The sequence below is a fragment of the Caretta caretta genome, chromosome 3, assembly GCF_965140235.1.
Source record: "Caretta caretta isolate rCarCar2 chromosome 3, rCarCar1.hap1, whole genome shotgun sequence".
Lineage (NCBI taxonomy): Eukaryota > Metazoa > Chordata > Testudines > Cheloniidae > Caretta > Caretta caretta.
Genome location: NC_134208.1, coordinates 75,629,444 through 75,650,704, shown reverse-complemented (window position 1 = coordinate 75,650,704; position 21,261 = coordinate 75,629,444). Strand labels below are relative to the sequence as shown.

General features: G+C 38.9%; 1 protein-coding gene across 4 annotated transcripts in view; it reads left to right on the top strand.

Annotated features, from left to right (window-relative positions):
- FBXL4 (F-box and leucine rich repeat protein 4) overlaps positions 1–20,842 on the top strand; it is a 125,067-nt gene extending 104,225 nt beyond the window's left edge. For 3 of the 4 annotated variants that reach the window (XM_048844944.2, XM_048844946.2, XM_048844945.2), the window contains exons 6-8: positions 4,462–4,533; positions 5,860–6,172; positions 14,763–20,842. In XM_048844944.2, coding sequence (XP_048700901.1) covers positions 4,462–4,533; positions 5,860–6,172; positions 14,763–14,926 — 549 coding nt within the window. In that variant the 3' untranslated portion in view covers positions 14,927–20,842. The remainder of the gene's footprint in view (positions 1–4,461; positions 4,534–5,859; positions 6,173–14,762) is intronic. The other variant, XM_048844947.2, reaches the window with a different exon arrangement.
- The last annotated feature ends 419 nt before the right edge of the window (positions 20,843–21,261 follow it).

Sequence of the window (21,261 nt, the reverse complement as noted above, 5' to 3'; positions counted from 1 at the left end):
GGGTATTTCCCAAATGCTTGGCAGTTGTGGCAGCTTATATTAGGAAACAAGGGGCCCAGGTATACCGATACCTCAACAATTGGCTTATCTAAGGAAGATCACCCAAACAGGCAACCAACTTCATTCACTTGATCAGAGAGGTTTTTACTACACTGGGACTCAAGATCAGCAAAGGAAAATCCAACTATTGCTGACTCGAAGTATAGAATTCACAGGAGCTATGTTAGTCAATCTCAACAAGAGCTTACCTACCACAGGAGAGGGTCTGCTCCATAGTGAGCCTCTGTGATTTTCTGCAAGCTCACCCAGGGCTATGTATATGAACATGTCTCAGACTTCTGGGTCACATGGTGTCATAAAAATAAAGGGAAGGGTAATAACCACCTTTCTGTATACCGTGCTATAAAATCCCTCCTGGCCAGAGGCAAAACCCTTTCACCTGTAAAGAGTTAAGAAGCTAAGGTAACCTCGCTGACACCTGACCAAAATGACCAATGAGGACACAAGATATTTTCAAAACTGGGGGGGGGGGGACGACAAAGGGTCTGTCTATCTGTCTGTCTCTCTGTGATGCTTTTGCCAGGAACAGATTTTGTTTAATGGCTGGTAAAATACGCTGTGCTGAATGGAATGTATATTCCTGTTTTTGTGTCTTTTTGTAACTTAAGGTTTTACCTAGAGGGATTGATTCTCTGTGTTTTGAATCTGATTACCTGTAAGGTATTTACCTTCCTGATTTTACAGAGATGATTCTTTTATCTTTTCTTTAATTAAAATTCTTTTTTTAAGAACCTGATTGCTTTTTCATTGCTCTTAAGATCCAAGGGTTTGGGTCTGTGTTCACCTGTACAAATTGGTGAGGATTTTTATCAAGCCTTCCCAGGAAAGGGGGTTTAGGGCTTGGGGGGTTATTTTGGGGGAAGACGTCTCCAAGTGGGCTCTTTCCCTGTTCTTTGCTTAACACGCTTGGTGGTGGCAGCATAGTGTTCAAGGACAAGGCAAAGTTTGTACCTTGGGGAAGTTTTTAACCTAAGCTGGTAAAAATAAGCTTAGGGGGTCTTTCATGCAGGTCCCCACATCTGTACCCTAGAGTTCAGAGTGGGGAAGGAACCTTGACACATGGCCTTCTGTAACTGTCACACAGCATGCAACACTCCATGCAAGAGTGGTTGCAATTAGTATACTTACTAAACAAGCACTAGATGTACATGGAGATAAAGGTCCAACAAGAAGTCCTCTCTTCACTACAATAGTGGAAGAACCCATTTTATGTGTGCAACAGAATACCTTTTGCTGCACCTCTGCCTAATAAAATACTGGTGATAGATGCCTCCGCTCAGGAATGTGGCGCTCATTCAGGTCACCTTCATACTTGGGGCCTATGGTCCTCTCAGGAAGTTCATCTCCACTGAAACCCTAGAGCTCAGAGCTATCTACATGGTAAGGCATTTCTATCCTTGCTACAGGGATCCATGATCCCAGTGGTGATGGACAATACAACTGCAGTGTAGTAGGTCAGCAGACAGAGAGGAGCAGGGTTACCCCCTCTCTGCCAAGAAGTCATTCACCTGTGGGCCTTGTGCATTCATCATCAAATCACACCCATGGCTCTGCATCTTCCAGACTTACAAAATGCCCTAGCAGATAACCTCAGCAGACAATTTCCAGACAGCCATGAATGGACTGTCAAAGGCTCAATTCTGAAAAACATCTTCACAGGTAAGGATGTGCAAAAATAGACTTATTTGCCACAAACCAGAATAAGAAATGCCAAGTGTTCTGTTCTAGAAGTGGTTTGAGCCTAGGCGGTCTGTCAGATGCCTTTCTCATTTTATGGACACCAGGACATCATATATGCCTTACCACCCATTCTATTGATATCAAGGTTTCTGAGGGAACTCAGGCAAGGTTCAGCCTTAATGATCATGGTAGCCCCAGTTTGGGTCAGATGATTCTCCTCCAATCACATTACCTGTACTACCCAACGTGATTTTGCAAAACAAAGATCAGATCTTAAAACAATATCCTGCATCTTTACATCTGACAGCTTGGATGCTGGCTAGCTGACTGCCAGTGAAAGAAATTGTTCAGCTGAAGTCCAGAACATCTTAGTATAGCAGAAAAAACTCTACTAGACTGACCTATACAGCAAAGTGGAAGAGGTTTTCTGCTTGTGCAGCATGACATCACCTTTGAGTCTCCTGTTACTGCTATTTTGGATTATTTGCTAGCACTAAAACATTTGGGATTATCCATCAGATCCCTATGGGTATATTTAGCAGCAGTATCAGTACATCCTCCTCCTATTCAGGATCATATCCTATTTTCCCTTTCTGAAGTTGCTAGATCTTTTAAAGGCTTCATTTGTGTGTTTTTCCCCTATCTGGGAACCCCCTTCTTGAGACATCAACATAGTAGTAACTGGGTTAAAAGGACTTCCTTTTGAGCCCCTATCAACTTGTTCTTTATACAGTCTTTCTATGAAGATTGCCTTTTAGATGCTCAAAAAGAACAGGAGAGTACTTGTGGCACCTTAGAGACTAACAAATTTATTTGAGCATAAGCTTTCATGCTATTACATCTACTCAGAGGTCCTTTTTTAAATAGTTATTTTCATTTTTCTGATTTAGTAATCAATAGTAGACCCCTACAATGAGGTTACCCATATTTTTTTATTCTTTTTATCTTTACCCAGAGACTCTCAACTGGTCTGCTCCTTCTGGACCTAAGAACGTGTGTGTGTGTGTATATATATATATATATATATATACACACACATACCAAGTCTCAGTGATGCCAGTTGTCATAATTTAGTTTATGTACTAATACTTCCAGTTCTTCCTGTTTGTTACCCATACTTCCTGCATTTGTGTGTAGACATCTAAGATGTTGAGCAGATTCCCTCACTGATTTTCATCTTGTTGCTCCTATGACCCTATTTTAATTTTCCATGCCTCCTGCCCCTCCCCAACATCTAACCCTCTTTTAAAGTTGTCTTTTGTTTATACTTACTCACCTGCCCCCACTGAACCTAGTTTAAAGCTGTCCTCACTAGGTTGGTGAGTCGGTGTGTGAAGATGCTCTTCCCCTGCTTGGTCAGGTGGGCCCCATCTCTTCCCAGCAGACCACCTTCCCAGAACAGTATCTCATAATTGACGCTTCTGATGCTTTCCCATCGACACCATCTATGCAGCCATGCATTCATCTCCAGGATGCACATGTCCCTTCCTAAGCCCTAACATTTAACTGGGAGGAAAAATGGACAAGAACACAGACATTTTTCTTCTAAAAGTTTAGTACAGAAAATAAATTAGACTAATCTTATATATATTACTAATATACATACACAGATAGCAGACTAGTTCTCCTTTAGCACTTCTAATTAACAAGTTGTTTTGTCTTTTATATTCAGCTTTTTATTTTCCTCAGTGAAGAACTATTACAAATACTGTGGATTTCCAAATATTATGTTGCAGTATGTTGTGATATTTATTCCTGTTTATGAACCCTCATAGGTTTCAGAGACTACAGAATACAAATTATCATATCTTTAAAGGGTGAATAAAATGTTTTAAATGTAGCTCACACTTATTTGTAGTTCTGTTTATCCACAAATGGATGACAATTTTGGTTTCTTTTGCCTTCTCAGTTTGAGTGTATTTCAAAATTACAAAACGAAATAAGGCAATACAGTGTAATATAGTGTAGTAGAGTGGTTTTATTTTTTTTAGTAGCACAAATTTTCATGAAAACACGTAGCCTCAGCTGGTCTTATGGAAATAAAACTGAATATTTAAGCATATAAACATTCTGCAAGGTACACCTGATTCTAATATAGTTTCAGATTCTTTTAGTTGTGTGGCAGTATTCTGAACAGAATGGCCATGTTAAAATGGCAGAAACATGACTGTAAAGTAAACGTTATATTCATTTCAGTCTGCATGTTGCTAGTGACAGGTGCTCAATGGTTGTCAGTACCCTTGTCAGCACAGAGAATCCTTTGACATTAAAGTCCCCAGTTCAATCCTGATACTGTGTGACTCTATTGGCAGATCCATCAGGCTGTAGCTGATCAGTGAATGTCAGAGCTGTTGCTGTTCTTCTGCAATGTCACCTGTCCCTAGTGTTTTTGGTTTGGCCTTGCTTGTTGTTTGAACTTACCACACTTTCCAACAGCTCTCCTGTGGGAAATGAACTGATAGGTCATGGGAATATAGGTATCTTTAGGGCATGCAAAATCTCATCCAAAGTGACTTACATAAAGGCTTGTAATGATTACCTTGGCTTAGAGTCAATCAATGGTTAGAGTGCTTAGGGACTCATTAAATGGCATTTGTGGTGTCTGTAACCTAGGTTTTGAGCTGTATTTCAGGGAAAGTGGTGACAGCCTTTAATATCTAATTGACCTCTTCTCTTCGATTCACTTTCCATATTTGCCTCTGATGTGGTCCCCAATGGCAGCAAACAGCACTGCTCAGCATTCTGAACTTCTGTTCAGAGCTTCAGCACCTCAGCCTTGGTAGCTGTGTCATGGTAAGTAATTGAAGTCGTGTTTGTGTGTGAGAGAGAGAGAAAGATGACTGAGACTGAACTTACTTTTCTTTGTTTACAAAAGTATTAAAAGATAGTTTACTTCATTTGCTTATCTAACATTAGCCTTTATTCCTATAGGGCAAAAATGAATGTGTGTGTGTTTATAGGGACACTGGCCAGTTTTGCAGGCCTAAAATTTAGCTCACCATCTCCCCACCCCTGACTATTTGTAAAGTGAATGCAGTTCTTCATATGTTTCCAAAATTAATGTTTAATGTTCATTTTTATTTAAAACAAATATACATTCTTGGAAGCCTGACACTCATGAACGACCCTACAGTAATAAATCTCTGTGTATACAGAATGAGTTAGTTTGAGTGGAGATATTTTTAGTCACAGGCTTCCCAGGGCTATGTGGGTTTTTTTTGTTACTTAAAAAAAAAAAAAAAAAAAAGGAATTGCTGATAGAGAGGTCCTTCCTAAACAATGTTGTACCTGAATGCCAGAGGCAGACATAGAGGGGGCCTTATTTTGCAGCTGTCTATGGCTATAAATACAGCAGAGTACTTAATATGCGACTTGATGGGCTTCTCCACCCAATCAGGAAGCAAAAGAAAGGAAGAGCTGGATAGACCTCCCTCAGTTAGCTTAGCAGAAACTGGAGGGAGCATTACCAACTAGCTCTTCCAACAGTCTAGACTTCCTATCACTCCTTTGATAGTGGGTTATACTGCCCATACAATGGCTCACTTCTTCATTCCCCCTAACTTCCATAGTGGGGACTGGCAGTGCTTCGCTGAAGGCTAGATCCAGATTCAGCCTTTGTTCAACCTTGAAAAGGGATGAGACTTATTCTTCTGTCCATATGCAGATGTATGAGCACTGTTTATTTTATTAAGTGCCATTAAACCACCAATAGCTCTGTTGTTATCCCTCCAATTGCCCCTTTATATAAGCAGGACAGACCACTGTCAATGAAACTTAATTACCCTTTAGGGGGAAAAACAGCTCTTACAAAAAATGCGCTAGCAATGTAAAAAAGAATGTTGAGAAGAAAATCAGTTTTGGTTTTAGATTTTAATTGGTCTTTCTTATTCAGAGTGTAAATTTTAAAATAAAAAAAAGTTTAAAAACTGATGGAAAATTTACCTTGCCATTGTCTTTTTTAAAAAAACAGAATGAGACCTGTCCAATGTGGTGATGAACTCCTCTCCAAATTCCTTAGAAACACTGAAGACCAATCAATAGATGTATTTAGCAAACAAAGCTGCTTGGGTATAACTGGGAATAACGATATATAAGAAATGGTGCTTGTTTTCTTCACAGATTGAAGACTATGACCTGATAGCGAGTATGATGGGAGCAAAGTGCAAAAAACTGCGTACTCTGGATTTGTGGAGATGTAAAAACATTACTGAAAATGGAATAGCAGAACTGGCTTCGGGATGTCAGCTCTTGGAGGAGCTTGATCTTGGTTGGTGCCCTACACTACAAAGCAGTACTGGATGCTTCACAAACCTTGCGCATAAGCTCCCAAACTTGCAAAAGCTCTTTCTTACAGCCAACAGGTCTGTGTGTGACACGGACATTGAAGAACTTGCCGCTAACTGTACTCATCTTCGGCAGTTGGACATACTGGGTAAGGAAACACATGAATAATTGCATTATTGTTTTTTCATATGCTGTATCCTGGTAGGAAGCGAGAACTAGATTTGCATAAAATAAGACTTCGTTCCAGATCTTAAATATTCTTTAAAAAAATAAGTCCCAATACAATAAAATTAAAAATTACTAAATTGCTCTAAGGTCCCATTTTGACTTAATCAGCCATATGGCTTGACTTAGTTTGGCAAGCAGTTTCATAAAGGTAATATTAGAGTAATTTAGTATTCTAATAAGTTGGTCTTTTTTACTAGGATTTTTAAGAGTTACAAATTCTTAAAGCTTGTTTGGCTGAAAAAATCCTTGTGGATAATGTCACTGGTTTTCCTATGCCTTTTTTTCCTTTTATGGTATTTGTATGGAGTATGATAGACTACATTTATAAAGTGTGAGTCTTTTGATCATATAAGCAGACTTTTCTTGCAGAATACACATCAGGCAGAATAGAATCATATTCTCCATTGTTTTTGTCACTTTTACTAGAAAATAATGTCTCTTCTAAAGTTAAAAAGTACTTTACAATGCAATTTACTTGTGTTTTCCACTGATGCAGAAAGGAAAAAAGTAACTTTTTGCAAAGCTTAAATTTCTAGCCCTTTCTAGCTCTTACAGATGGTAGTACCTTTCACAATCTGAAGTAAAATATGCTTTAGACTCTTGAATGAGGAATTTGTGAAGGGAAAAGAATCTCTACAAAACGTTACATTAATCCTGTTAGACTGCAACATGTGGTTTCATTATTTAAAATGGTGGAAAACTGCACACACTATCATGAGCAAAGATTTCCTTTCGGTTCTTGTACATTTGATGAATATTTTCATGGGTTTAGTTGAAAGAGGAAGATAGAAGCCTAAAAGGAAGCAATTAAATTAATGCAATATGAGAAAGTCATGAGAAGAACAAGTTTTAAAATTGATTCTGCAAGAGGCTGAGAATCCTCCATTCGCATTGCCTTCAGTAGGTGGTTAGAGCTATCATAATCTCACAGGACTGGGCTTCGCGTGTGCAAGAAAATTTACAACATGGCTTCTAATTGTTGAATACCCCTTTATAGCTCGTACATAAATACCATATAACATGGTTTCATGCTGTTGACCTATGGCCAACATCCAACCAGCATTAGGAAGAAAGGAAAACAGGTGAAAGTTCACTCTTCCCAGAACAAATTGATCAAAACCTAAACTTGTATGTGTTTTGTAGTCTGTGTGACAGGTTGCTTCCCTTAGGATGCGACTGAGTCAGCCTATTCTGCCAGCCTGGGTCCTCTTTACCTGGCCTTGCTGGGTTAGGCTTACAAGCCTCTTCCAGCCAAACACATACGCAGGGCCACACCCAGCTGCACAAAGAGACAGAGATCTGCTCTGAAAAGATTCAGCCTTAGGGGCTTGCTCCAACACTCTGGTGCCCACTCCTTTTTAGGGATACAAACCCAAAGGTTTTATGAAATTCGCCCCCTCCCTCAATGTGGAGGCAGATATGCACAACAACTTCACCCCTCTCCCCCCAGTTAGAAATTACATAAACTGGATTACATTATAAACAAGAAATAAGTTTTTTAACTACAGAAGGTGAATTTTAAGGGAATATAAGAGATAACAGACAGAACAGATTACTGAGCAAATAAACCAAAGTCCACAAGCTAAGATCAATATACTTAAGAAACAGGTTACAAAATGTAATTTCTTACCCTAAATGTTGTTTTAGGTAGGTTGAAAAGTTTCTGTGGTTCAGAGTTCCAGTTATATTTCTTTTCAGACTGCACCCCTGTCTCAGTCTGGACTCCCCAGCTCCCCTCCCCACCTACCTTCCCTTCAGGTAGCTTTAGCAGTCTTTCTTCTTGAGCAGACAGACCATGGAGAAGAGGAGCCCCCTTTGCCTTCCTCCCCACCCTTAAATAGAATTTACATATGGCAGGAATCCTTTGTTTCCCAAACTTGACACACACACCCTCCCCTTCCAGTGGAAAGTTACAAGAATTCCCAGGTAATGTTTAGTATCAGGTGACAAGACCACCTGGCCCTGTAGTATCACAGCATTGATGGGTCAGTGGCTGTATGGAGTGTCCACAGGAAGGACTTTTCACAGTCCATTGTCCTTGCTGATGGGCCATGTGCCCTGTCTAGCTTTTCCATTGTTGTACCTGAAGTATTAGCAGAGGGCGTTACCCAAAGTAGCATAGCTGAAATACAGATACATAGTCAATATTCCTAACTTCAGATACAGAAATTATACAGGCATATAAATTGGATAATCACATTCAGGAAATTATAGCCTTTCCAGTGATACCGTACAAAACCCACCTTGCATAAAGTATAACCCACCTTGCAAAGAGTATATCTCAAATCCATATTATACACATATTTCCATAAAGAATATGGAGTGAAATGTCAGTCTGTTTTAAATTAATCTGTTTTGCAGCTAGATTAAAAAAGGCATATTTCCTGGTCGTACAAACCAGATTTCCAAGAGGCTTACTGAATAAAGCATTTTATAAAAATATACGTTCTTTTGGCCACCCACTCTCATGCTTATCTATTATGATGGCATTGTTTCTGCCCACAAATCGATCTGACCTTTTCACTAGAACAGAAAGGCCGAGCAATGAATAGTTTGGTTGTTTACCCTGTATAATGTCTGCAGGCTGTGTTTCCTCTTTGCCAGCAATGAAGGTTTGTTGCCACATTCTCTCTTAATATTTGAATTCACTTGTTAACACTTACATGCAAAATAATATCTGAACAGTGAACAGAAAGGAACTAAGCTCCTGAGCACTTACTGCTGTTAACAAGTCAGATTATATTATAGCATATATTATAGAAGACCTTTCATGGTGAGACCACATGTGGAGTTACTACTATATCCAGTCCACCTATCCTGAAACTATTGTGGTGGCCTATTCATGGCAGTTGTTATGGAGACAACTTGCTAGGAGAGTCTTGGAGCCTAGTTACCTAACCTGGCAGGGGATGCCTCAAAACTTCCCAAGTGCACTGCATCAGCTCTCTGTGTCTAACCAGTGAACAAGTCCCTTCTATTGTAGGCATTACTGAAAATCTGGTGGTTTCCTTGGTCCAGTCCTCCCACTCCCAGCAGCAGCAAGGACTTTAAATCATATAACAAGATGGCAGCTCAAAAATAATGAGTCAGACTTTTTTTCTTTTTTATGAGTTTTCTTTTTTATGATCAGACTGTGTTTTAGGGCCTAATTTCTGAAATTTCCTTGCACACCCCCAATGTGTGTGGCAATTTAACACTGTTACCAACTCTAACGAATGTATAATAAGGCAGTTTCTGTCTCACTACAGGAGTTATCACTGGAGACCCCAACTGAGATTGGGACTTCATTGTGCTAGACACTATACATACATATAGTAAACGACAGTTTCTGCACTGAAGAGTTTACAATCTAATGTAAACCATAGTGGTGAATTTGTGACATGGGAGATAAAACTGAGACTCATTAAATTTATCTCATATATGGCTACCATTAGATGGGAAAACTTTTATTCTCTGCTGAACTGGGCTGGGTTCAAGCTGATGACTTACAAGTGAAGGCTCCACAGCACGCTAGCAATGCTCGTAAGTGCTAATGTTAACACCATCATGAATGAAGCTTGTTTTCTGGAAAGATGTGTTTAAGTCCAGTTCTGAGTTTTTGGGTGCTTACCTCAAGTAGGGTCCTCCTCTCTGACACACAGGCAAGATCTCTCACAAATTGCTCTTAGTCTCAACCACAGACCTTATTTTTAAAGGGAAAACCTCCCATTAAGCAAAACCAAATAATCAAAATGCAACATTAAAACACATAATAGCACAACATCCAAATTAACTTCTTAATTCAATGTTTTTCGGTATAAAATCATCCCAACAATTACTCCAGGGTCTTTACACTAACTTTTATATATATATGTTTATATATCTATGTAGTTTTTTTTTCATTCCTACCCGGATCATCTGCAAGTTTTGTATCCAAAACCTTCAGATCCACACCACAGACCTCTTCTATTTCATCTATAAGAGTAGCTGGTGGTAGAAAGCATATGGTTGTCTTCTGTGGACTAGCTAATACAAAGAGTCACAGCACACACATTGCCAGTGAATTACACAGGTATTTGTGAGACAGCAGTGGAAATCTGGGCATTGTGTGAGGAAAATATCTCGCTCACTCCCCCAGAATTGTGGGAAGCTGCAGCTTTCACGTTATTGTGAGACTGTCTAAGCAGAGACCAAAACGGCATTTCTCACAATAGATTCACAAGAGTTGGCAGCATTGACTTGGTTTCATTCTGATATTGTTAAAGCCTATAAACTCAGCAGGGAAAACTCCTCCTGTTCCAATTAGAGCATTAACTCCATGGTGGCTTTGTGGGCAGACAAAAATGAAGCCTCTTTTGAGAAGATTTGCTGGCTGCAACCAGTTTGATTCATTCATTTACTAAGTATTATAAAATTAATATCGTGTCCAAATTGGATGCTGTTTTCAGTTGCTGGGTCCTGCAGTTTTGTTCTTTACCTGCAGGGCCACGTGTATCATGCAATTATGTGACCATGTAAATTGCTACTTAACTGCGGATTATGCTTAAATCGGTGAATAATGTGCTCCAGAAAATAAATTCCCATTAAAAACAATATTAAGGCCATGATCCTTGTCTGTGGTCTAGCAATTCACAGTGCAACTTGGGAGGAGGTGGTGATATAAAGGTAAGTTTTAGCCACCATTGTGCTTCCTCAGCAAGCTGTGTGCTGGGGCTGTTTCCCCAGTATAAGAGCAGCACAAAGGGACCATTATGGGAGATGGAACTCACAGGGGCACAGGAAAGCCTTAGATACATCCCCTTTCCCTACCGGCTGCAGGAGATAGATGGTGTAGGAACCATCGCACCAGCTTTACACCACTGGAGGATCCCCCTGTACAAGGATGATCCTACTGTGACTGGCTATGTAAGCATTTGAGCTAGAATAATCTTGTCGTAGTGCAGCTAGGTTCTGGCCTGAAGCCACTAGGCCAGGGATTTGGCACGCGGCCCATCAGGGAAATCCTCTGGTGGGCCAAGTCGGTTTGTTTACCTGCCGTGCTTGCATGTTCGGCCGATAGCAGCTCTCACTGGCCGTGGTTCACCGTCCCAGGCCAATGGGGGCTGTTGGAAGTGGCGCAGGCTGAGGGATGTGCTGGTCGCCCTTCCCGCAGCCCCCATTGGCCTGGGCCAGTGAACCACGGCCAGTGGGAGCTGCTATCGGCCAAACCTGCGGACACGGCAGGTAAACAAACCGGCCTGGCCCGCCTGGAGCTTTCTCTGGTTTGCCCCATGCCAAAGGTTGCCAATCCCTGCTCTAGGCCTTTTAGTTTTGAAGATAGCCTCCAGAATGTGAACCATACGCTGAGCAATTGTCATATTCTGGCGTGCAACGCAGACCAGTGAGGGGTTGTGGCAGCACCTGCCCCACAACCTTCAGTGCGTCACAATGCTTTCCTGTTGTAGCTCCCAAACTGGACTACTCACAAACAGCCAGACCGCATGCAGGTCACACCCTGAGTGTCAGTGAATAGCTGCAGCCCTGGTTCAGCTACTCTGACCCCAATAGCCTATCAGAAACACTCCAGTCACACTCTGGCTACCCAACACACTCCCTGTCCCAGATTTTCCCAAAAATGTGTGTTCTGCACTGTTCAGCCCTTTCCTAGGCAGTTCAGATATTAAAAGTCTGTTGCCCCTGTAAAGGATCAATATTCAACAGTTTGCTACTTTAACTGGCGTTACCAAACAGTTCAGTTGAAACACAACACTGGATTAGTTTAGATTTTAAAAAAACAAGTTTATTTAACTACAAAAATATAGGTTTCAAGTGAGCACAAGTATAGGGTCATAAATGATTACCAAAAAAAAAGATAAAATGCTTTCTAGTAGCTAAAACTTAAAAAGGTACACTTGGTTCAAGGTAAAAATCCTTACTGCATGTTCCCAGCGGTGTGGCTAGCCAAATCTCAGGTCAGAATCTTCCCCCAAAGTCAAAAGGCTGGTTCCTTTGTCATTTTAGATGAAAGAGAGAGAGAGAGTGCTTGGGATTTTCTCTCCTTTTCTTTTATAGTTCAGTTAACTTTGAAGTAGATTCTTCTGAGGGTTACCCCTCAAAGCAAAGTTTATTCAAACAGTAGAGAAGGCAACATGGAGGTGGAGAATGAGGCTCCATGTTGTTTCTTCTCACCTGTGTTTGCTGAAATGCAAATTTGCTTTGTCTCTTGTCATCTCCTCTCCCTGCTGTCTCGAGGACCCTGTTTACTGCTTATATGAAAATTTAGGTAAACACACATTTCTTTATTCAGGATACTTCTGCTCTGGCAGGATTGTGTGGTTTTGAACTGGTGATAAGAACATCATACAGGAGGGTTTCATAACTTTACATATAAATGGTGCTACACGCATTTCACCATGATATTTTTGACCAGTGAGTTATTAGTTTTCAGATGATACCTCACAAGGCAAATTTTGTACAAAGATTATTACAGTAGTGTGTAGGGTGTGAATACAGGGGTACATTCGGTCGCAGCAATGCAATGTTGTCTGCCTGAATCTGCCAACAGCCTGAAATGATAACTCTGAGAGATGGGAACTGCTCTCCTTCATCTCATGGTGAACTCTGAAGTCAGTCAACAGTTTGAATGTCAACATTGCCGATTGTTTTAACAGAAGCCTCAAACTAGTATGTTCATTTTTCATTGTTGTAGGTATTGTCAGATTCTGACACAGGATGCACTGGGGCAGCTATTTACTACCAAAGGTTCTTGGCAAACCCTGCTCCCCAAAATTTACAGCCACCTTTGCACTGCACAAAAAAGGGGTGATAAAGAAAAGCTGAATACCCTCTTTAGTGCCAAAATAATCAACTCCCTCCTAGTTACCAAAACACCTCCCATGCCTTCCTGTGTGCCAAAAGCCCCAACTGTCCCCTACCCAGCTGTCAAAATCTTCAGCTTTCCCCTGACAGCTTCAACATATAGTTGATCACTTGAAATACAAAACTTTGCTGCAAATTTAAATTTGAGAGCAGTGTAGAATAAATTGAATGTAAAATAAATAACGGAATACTGTGCAAATTGGAGTGGTCTGGGGAGTGAGGTGAGAGCATTTGTGGGAGCAGTGCCAGATAATTCCAGGGTCTCTGCTACATGACTTAAGTCTAATATGTTGCTTAGGACACAGAGCTCTTTGTATATTAACTGGTCTTCTCAGTTATGTGCTCTCTAAAATTATTGCTAATGTATCTTTGTTATTTTATGGATTAAATAGAGGCAGATGTTTTCAATTAAACATTTGAAACATTTTGTGGAGTCTGTTGATGTGTCCCCTGCCATAGAATTTTCCTGAATTGCCTCCTTGATAACTACCATGCATGGGTCTTCCCAACAGTGCCAGGCTAGGTGGATCGGATATATGGGAATGCTGATTTTACAGCTAAGGAACAAAATTGTCCCACTGAACAATTATTGCTCTCTATTGAGCCAGTGCCAAAGAATTTTGCCAAGGAACAAATTAAACAACAAAGTAAAATGACAGATTTTTAAGACACCTGCTGTGCATTTGTACGAAGTAATGGGCACTTAATTGAAGTAACAAAACTCTAGTAAATAGAGAAGGGCCCAAACTAAAATCCCATGTTCAAATCCTCCTCCCCTCAAAATCTTGTACCAACCTGTAAAGGTAAATATCATGATAAGATGTCCCTTCTATGAGGGACAGAGGAGAAAAGATGTGCTGTACTTATTCTTTTAACATTTTTAATTTTTTGAGAAACATTCCTAATTGTATACAGCACAGGTAATGTTAAAAACATAGAAGATGTCATATCTTTTATCCCACAGTGATCTATTTGTGGAGCTTGTTCACAAAAATGACTTTTTAGCCATAAGAAATGTATTTCTATTACAGTTCATTGTCTGTAGGAAAAGTTCACAGTTCTTTAAGAATTCTGATGTGTGTTAAAATCTATATTCTCTATTATCCGAATCCAGTTCCAACTAAAGCCAATAAATTCCATTAACTTCAGTTAGCATTAGACTGGCTCTTAATAGGATGCATTTGTTGCGGCATTATATTACAGTCAGTGAAGGGGGGGCCGTGATGTAAAGACATGGATTTGGCATGACCTTTTGCTACGAACTCATTGGAGAGTGGTGGTGTCAGAGCACAGTATCCAGGCATCCAGATTGAGGGGGGAGGGAGCCATCTTGCTTTTGCAATGTAGGTTCAGATCCTCCCGTCAGTACTCATAAAAAGTTCCCATTGAAATCTTGGAGTTTTTCCGGAACAAGAAGAAAACTGGGGATTTATTTTTTCTACACAAGTTAAGCCATGGCAGTCCCACAGACTTTCTGTGGTCAAAAGAGTGCAAAAACTCCCTGAAAAGAGCCCTTCATTTGAAAGGTAGTCAAAATAAATGTAGTGAAATAAACTTTAAATGAGGAGTAAGGTGTAGAAGATTTCTTGCTACAGCATAAACTGGTAGTTTTAACAAAGGTTCAATTCACATTAACTTTTTTAAGTGATCTTTTCTCTTTTGTTTTTAACCAGGGACAAGGATGGTAAGCCCTGCATCTTTAAGAAAATTGCTGGAGTCTTGTAAAGATCTTTCTTTACTTGATGTGTCCTTCTGTTCACAAATTGATAATAGAGTTGTCCTCGAACTGAATGCCAGCTTTCCTAATGTGTTCATAAAAAAGAGTTTCACTCAGTGACTCACTACGTATGCTGGTATGGAATTCATTTGACAGTGTTGTTTCCTGTGAATTTGTGATTACATTTTTCTTCAAAAAAGAAATTAAAATCTTCCATAAAATAGAGGGAAAATGTTAACTATATTCATGAAATGAGTACATATTATGTATTTGGTGGGGAGCTCTTATTCTCCTGTATCTAGTAATTGTTTTCCCTTTGTTAATTGATGGCACTTTGTGTTTAAATAGCCACATATGTGGCCTAAATTAGAGAAGATGAAAAAAACATATTCTTGATGCCCTTTTTAAAAAAAAATGTGTACAATAAGATGTATTAAAATCCAGGTGAAAGTGAAGTTTTAACATTTAACAATAGAGGAATGACGGGAGTATCTCTGTCTTATAGGTTGTAGTGTTTTAGTTTTGGTCTGTGGCATAAGACCTTGTGATCTGGCCTGTAATGTGCTGTTTGAAAATTGTTTAAGCTAGTGTAAGATCAGACTAGACTGAAAAGCCACTTTTTTCTCTCCTTTTGTTGACAGTGACTGGTATCTATTTTAAAACTCTGATGTGTCTGCTAAGAGGTTTTTTTCCCTTCAAATGGATGAAATGCGGCAATGTTTTACAGTCCAGCCTAAATGACACAACAGATAAATGCAAAACCAACCACATGAGTTTATAGCAGAAACTAAAAAGAAAGAAAATTACCTGCTTCCTCCTGTACTGGATATAAAATTTGTGTCAGGTACTTCCTGTCATAACTGATAACACACAGAAAACCCAAAAGCAATTTTCTTTTCAAATTTCTATTATGTCAAGGTGTGTTGACTTGTGGTACATCTGTCTTTCATATGAAGTACAATAATAGTGTTACTCAGGATAATGTATTAGAAACTCTTCCTTAGTTGGATACATACCTACTATCAGGTTTAAAAACAAATATTTGGTGTTCAGTAAAATCATGATGAAAATGTTGAGTTTGTAAACCAAAGGCAATGTGATTTGGCTATATACTAATTTATTCTGAGATGGGTTGCGTTTTTTTCACCACAAGAGATATCTTTGATAATCTAAACTCCCTTAGCTGCTGTTAAGTCTTTGGAGGAGAGAGATGATGATGTTAGTGGATGAATGGTTTTCTTCTACTTTTTGCATTTCTCTGAATGAGACATTCTTTCCTCCGTAATGGCACCAATGCTATTGTGAATTGGTATTTACATTATGTACTCATATTTGCAAAACACCTGTCTCTTTAGACACTATTAGTGAACACAGACCACCAGACATGATCTCTCATTTGGGATCAGCTCCATTATTGCCACCTTTGTAGCAGATGCTGTACAATGTTTCTTCTTGTCCATTGGAAAAATAGGCATAACATTTTGCGTGGAAGAAGGCCGTCACTACACAGAAGATCATCAGCAAAGAAAATTGAAACTGATGCAGTAAATACCTGTCCACTGGAAGAGAAGTGCCTCAAAGCATCAATGAACCAGTGACTTCTATGGACCTAAATTAGTATTTCTGAACTCTTCATACCAATGCCAGTGTTTTATAAATCATTTCGTGAAACAACTAAAGACCATTTTTCTGCTTTTATAAACCTCCATTCTGATTTAAATTGTACAGAATCTTGAAGAAAATCCCAAATCCAAAGAAAAGTGCACAGATGTCTGTCATTCACACACAGATGTCACCATATGATTTTTAGCTAGGTGCCTCCATTCTGTTTATCTTTCAGGGTACTGGAGCTATTTAGACATGTTTCAGTCTAGACATCTCGTCACCTGACAGATGTCTTTGCCCTAGAGTCGCTCTGTGCAAGGTCTCATTTTATTTTGGGAGTGCTTCCTTCTTTCAACAAAGTTTTTACTTTAAACTTATTTTAATATAATGTATTTACAATGTATTGAATAATGTCCAATGTATAATGTAAACCTATTTTAATGTAATGTATTTACAGCGTATTCATTGTAAATGAGAATTAAACATTTATGTCCCAGTTACAGGAGAACTCAAGTTCAGATTATGGGTGTTCACAGGTATTGACGTTTTAAAATAAGTATTGTTTTTGTTGTGAAATTTCACTCCTCAGGGTGCATACCAATTTTTAACCTTATTTTTCTTTAAAAAAATGCTTCTTGGATTATATTTATAATTGTAAATAGAATTAGATTTGTTTAGCATAGATGTAGTGGTATATTTTATGCCTTCCAAAGTACTAAAGTAGGTGATTAGTCTAGTCTTACTTCTGTACATAGGAATCATTTAAAGGATAACGTGTAAAGGCTCTGGGGAGGTTGTCAGTCTTTTTTGCTTCATTATGAAGTATAAGGAAGGTCTGATTTGATTTTTGTTTGTTTCTGTTCTGTCTAAAGGATCTATTTCTGCTTGTCCCTTACATTCAAATTTCAGTTTGTGTGTGGAACACTCTGCGGTGATCGGCGATCTCACTGGATTATGTTGTTATACTTTCTGATGAAGTAGAACCTAATTAATTAAAGGGAGGTGATTTTTTTTCAGACTGTTTAAAACTTTTTGGGTTTGCTAACATATATTTACCTTAAATAATGGAGAACTACCTGGGAAAAGTGACATCTTTGTTTACAATTTGATACCCTTAACTCTTCAGTTAATGGCTGAAGCACAATTTTTATATTTCCAAGAAGTCTTCCAGCAAAAAGAGGGGATGCCAGCCTTGGCATTCCTGATATTTCTAAGGTAAAAAGCGAAAAAAACACTTTCAGGCCTTCCTTATACACCATAAAGAAGCAAAAATACGCTACAATCTCAATTTTAATTGATGTTACCTCTTAGGATTTTATTATTGATCATCTTATTCAAAGTTGTTCAGCAGATTTTTATTTTAGAGTATTTCTGAAACATTGAAATTGGGTATAGAGCCTGGTAAAGCTTTTCAACCAGCTAGCTACAATCTAGGAATTGCTATTATATTGTCACACTTACATCATAATAGTTAACACTGTCAGCGTTTCCATTGTAAAACATTATTTCACTGTACCTGGGGACTGGAAAATACCTGGAATTCCTCTTTATCCACAATTCGGGATCAACCTGGTCAACAGTTGTGCAGACTTTCCCATGCGACGTTGCCAGTGTGCTTCAGGGCCTATCTACATGACTGCTACTCTGGAATGAATAAGGGTTTTAATTTAAAGATGAATAGCTATTCCAGAACATATTTCCGACCTTACTGCTGTGTTAAAGACCCATGCAACCAAGTGACAATGCAAACTTCTGTAAAATGGTCAAACTAAACAAACTGGAAAACATAGAAAATACTATATTTGTCTTCTAGTCAGTTTGACACATATGATTACTATAACAATAGCAGAGCTGTGATATTTAAGTTAAGTGTGTTCCTACAATCAGAAACATTAACTGTTGTAAAGTTGCATAAAACACAACTGTGTGATCCCATGACCCCCAGGACCATTGGGTTTTTAGTACATAAATAACTCTGTGTATACTCTTAAAGGGTAACCATTCTGATCACTTCTGCAGGATATTAAATCTACTAAAGTAAGATGAAATGTAGCGCTTGTTGCTAATACATAAGGTTTGTTGTTTTGGTATGTGTATTCATTGCTACTCTTTTCCAGACATTAAGAGAACTTTGCTTTCAGATATACTCCAGCTCCATATTAGCATGCAAAAGTGTTCATATTTTAATACACATGCAAATACCATATTAAATACTTCAAACACTTTCATAAGGAAGGTGATTGGTTTTAGGACCTCAGTAACTTTACCACTGAGTTGAATATGTTGAAGCCATCTGTGCACTTGTGTTAGTTGTCATGAGAGCATGTGCATCATATGTTATTTTATGAGGTGGAAATCATTAAAGATACACCTCAACTCTGCCATACATTTTACAATTTTTAAGAGAAATGTTACACCCATTTGACCTTTTTAAGGTTCTTAAGTTAATTGAAACACACTCTTAGGGTTTTGAGCTACTTAGTTTTTCTTTAAATATATATCTTATCTGAAATGCTGCCATCTTGTTCTGCTGTGAAAAAATATAAAATTTAAGCTTTTAATTTGTATTTAAATAATTTAAATCCCATTGATTGTGTCACTAAGTGTGAAGGGGGAGCCTATTAATTTGCCCATCTTTGTTTGTGTCTAAATTTCTATTTGCCAGAACTGATATTTCTCTTTATAGATGGAGTGTAGAGAGGGAGAACAGCTACATAAAATCTTGCCTCATTGTGTTTTTTTAATCAGAATCCTAAGAGCTTAACAATTTCAGTAATTACTTCTAAAACTAGCCACAGTTGTTAGCTGTATGATCTTATTAAATTGTAATAATTGTGTTACCTTGGGGTCCGATCATGGAAAAGGCTGTGGAAGACCAAATGGGAAGAAATTTTGTGGTTCCACTTTGTGGGGAATGAGAGGGTCATTACCCTATTGCTCTACGGCTAGGGGAGAGAAGATATGGCCAGTAGTAGATTCATCACTATGAGAATCTTCTGGTCAAACACCTTCCATCCCATGGAGGATCAAAACAGAAGCTGTGTTTGCTGCTGCTATCTTGAAACTGCTGTAGAGCAGGTCCATTAGTACTTTGTAGTTTGTGGGAGAAGAATTCCATCCCTACCACCATACAGAATCTCTTCACAAAGCTCATTTCTTCAAGAAGGAACCTGCTAGGCTAGAATGAACTGTTCCTCATTTCCTTGAATACATCTAGCTCTGCGCTTTTTGATAGTTTGCACTCTGTTCCCCTGTACCAGTCTGTCTCTATCTTATGGGTGAAAGAGATCTCTGCTACTACATGGATCATCATGGTGGTAACAGCTTTAAAGAGAGTCAGACAGTGACACAGGACCTGTGGATCTGGCATAGTCCCTTTCATGGCTAGCTTCTTTTGCTCTGTCTGTTGCCTGAACTCATCCCCTATCCTAAAGAAATGTCTTTCTTCTGTTGCAACCACCATTTCTAAGCAGGCAAACTGACTACTGTAAGGTTCACAGGACCAAAACAGGAGGAGAGGGTGCACTTGGGGATGGGGAGCTGAGAACTCCTTTTTCATCCCAATTAAATCCATCTATCAGCCTGCTGACCTCTGCCTTCTAGGAGGCCTTCTGGAACATAAAAAGTTCCTCTTTTCCCTTCACCCAATCTGCTCCTTCCTCAGGAGCCAGGAATGGGTAAAGATGCCTTCTGTATATTTTAGGAGACTTAGAGTACCCTACACCCTCCCTTTTGTCAATAATGTATAAGCAAAGGACCAAGAAGCAACACTATTCTCTCTACCCATTGTGAGTCAAGCAGGAGGTTCTCTCTCCCACTGAGCATCAGAAAGGATGCATCTTAAAGACCGTAACGAGAACACTAGATCTGTTATCTAGAGCTATGGATTCTATTCTGAACAAAACACAGATGGCAATGATACCTGCCCTGAGAAACTTGCAATACAAAAAGACAGCCCCCAAAAATCAGACTCACTTGTTGAACCTAAAGGAAGTTTCTATTAAAGGATTTGGGTTTTTTTTAGGTGAGAAGCAGCACTTTTTATTGGCATAGGTTAGCATGAGTAGATATTTTCTGATAGTATTATGCAAAAAACAATTTGGTAACAAATTACATGTTTCAAGTGTACTTGCTCTGTAATGTGCTAAAAATTACTATAATTATGTTATACAATAGGGTAATAGTGTCTCTATATAATATGAAACTTAGGCCAAGGATTTAATATAGAAATCCTTATCTTTGTATACTACTATTTTAAACCTGATTGTGCTTTGTATGTCTACCTTAAAAACCCACTAATGCTTCATTAAGAATTTTGAAAAGTATTGGATTTTGAGACAAGTTTGGATTTTGAGACAGTATCGTATTTTCAGTATTTGTTTCCCTGTATTTTTTTTACAAGAGGCGTTTATATAAAACAGGATAACCATTGCTCTGGTTCAGCTTTTCTTGCTGCTTAACCTCCCATGAAACCACAGTCATTTGTTACGTTAGAAACATTGGCTACACTGGTTGACAATGAGCTGAAAGTGGTATCAGACTGAATTTGAGTTCAGATGGAAAAAAAGGACATGAGGTGTATGGGCTGCCATCCTTTGCTCTAGTAGGGTCTTCTGGGGGAGATGCTATGGGTTGAGCTATTGCCAACAAAAGGTCGGGGCGAATTAGCAGGGATATGTGGAGCAGCTGCCAATCCATTTCTTCTTCCTTCAGTAGGTGTTATCCTCTCTGAACCATTCTGCCTCCCCAATTTTTCTTTCAACTAGATAAGACAAATTTTTGCATGTAAGCCGTGTTTTGAAGTGACCTGAGCTAAATTCAAAATAATATCTTTATGATTGAGATTGCAA